The sequence below is a fragment of the Austrofundulus limnaeus genome, unplaced genomic scaffold, assembly GCF_001266775.1.
Source record: "Austrofundulus limnaeus strain Quisiro unplaced genomic scaffold, Austrofundulus_limnaeus-1.0 Scaffold721, whole genome shotgun sequence".
Classification (NCBI taxonomy): Eukaryota; Metazoa; Chordata; class Actinopteri; order Cyprinodontiformes; family Rivulidae; genus Austrofundulus; species Austrofundulus limnaeus.
The window spans coordinates 240,342-241,689 of NW_013953123.1; the positions used below are offsets into that span (position 1 = coordinate 240,342).

At 44.2% G+C, this 1,348-nt stretch overlaps 1 protein-coding gene across 1 annotated transcript in view; it reads right to left on the bottom strand.

Annotated features, from left to right (window-relative positions):
- Positions 1–1,348, bottom strand: part of sdf4 (stromal cell derived factor 4) — a 16,922-nt gene that overhangs the window by 9,581 nt on the left and 5,993 nt on the right. Inside the window, exons 3-5 of the mRNA XM_014028163.1 lie at positions 942–1,078; positions 753–866; positions 508–666 (exon numbers count right to left, since the gene is read on the bottom strand). Coding sequence (XP_013883617.1) covers positions 508–666; positions 753–866; positions 942–1,078 — 410 coding nt within the window. The remainder of the gene's footprint in view (positions 1–507; positions 667–752; positions 867–941; positions 1,079–1,348) is intronic.

A 1,348-nucleotide genomic window follows, 5' to 3' on the forward strand; every position in this document is an offset into this window, starting at 1 on the left:
CTTATATATAAACTCTTTATAAGCCATCTATAAGGGGAGCCTAAAGTGGTACCAAAAAAATCTTGCACAGTAAATTGCCCTTAGCAGTTTTTCATACATTTTACTGAACATAGATAAAATATTCTCCAACACACGTGAGAAAATCCAGCCATCATTTGTCAGCTGAAAGACTTTTTTGCAGGATTGTTCAAATTTTCTTAAGAAGAGAAGAAGAATTCTGTCAGCTTCATTCATTCTGGACTTTATTATTTGACTCATTAGCGCAACTAGTGGTTGAACATGGAACTGCATCCACCATCATCACTACCAGGTAGACAGATGAGTGACAGGACAGGGGCACTTCAGGGGGCCAGTCAGATTTCAGCTGGGGCCAATGCCCCTGTGGCCCCGCCCCTAGAACCGCCCCTGGGTCCTGCCTACTGATGTGTTTTTAATACAAACATGTGTGTTTTACCAAGTGAGTTGTTGAGAGCAAGAGAATTTAGACATGAGGTGAATAAGACGTACCCAAGTCTCGAACTATCTCCTTCACCATGTATTTGAGCATGCCTTTGCTGTGCTCAGGATGGAGGAAGGACAGGAACTCCTCTTCGTCCAGCCTCTGGTCAGGTGGGGGGCTGTCAGCCTGAACCCAGCGGTCCCTCAGGCTCTCCAACACCTCCTGAGCTGCAGAGGACCGAGGAAAACGTCAACTCTCAGCTTTAACAACAATCCATCTGTTCCAGGACACAACTCTAACATCTGAAACTTACTTTCCTCGTCCAGTTTCAGATCTTCCTTCAGCTTTATTTTATCTGCCATCTCCTTTTCATCAAAACCCTTGCTAGCTAGAAATTTGATCTTGTATTCGTTCCATGTCACGTAACCTGCAGGCAGATCGTAGGGGTCAGGTGAATCAGACTGGGACTGAACCGTGAAACAGTTCTGGGACAGAAACTCACCATCTCCGTCCGGATCAACGGCACTGAAGCTGTTCTTGTTCTCCTTCATGGCCTCCTGAAAGTGCTCCTTGGTCTTCTCCATGATCCACTCCTGTAGCTCCTTAGAACTCACACTGTTATCCCTGTTCACGTCCACTCTGTAGGGTGAGACAGAACCAAAGAAACTGGGTTAGTTCAGTACCAAACAGAATCCCTGTTAGAAGACTTGGGTCAGACAAAGTATGAGAACATGACTGAAGGTATCAGAGGTGTTGTTGATTCTTCAGTTCATGTTCTGAATGTCACAAACGTTAGCTGTGTTTCCAYTGCAAATGTGCGCAAAACTTTGTCGATATTCTGTTAATGTTGAAAAAACACAGTTTCACAACTGCAGTGTTTCCATTAAGTAAGAAATGTTATTAAAGTCA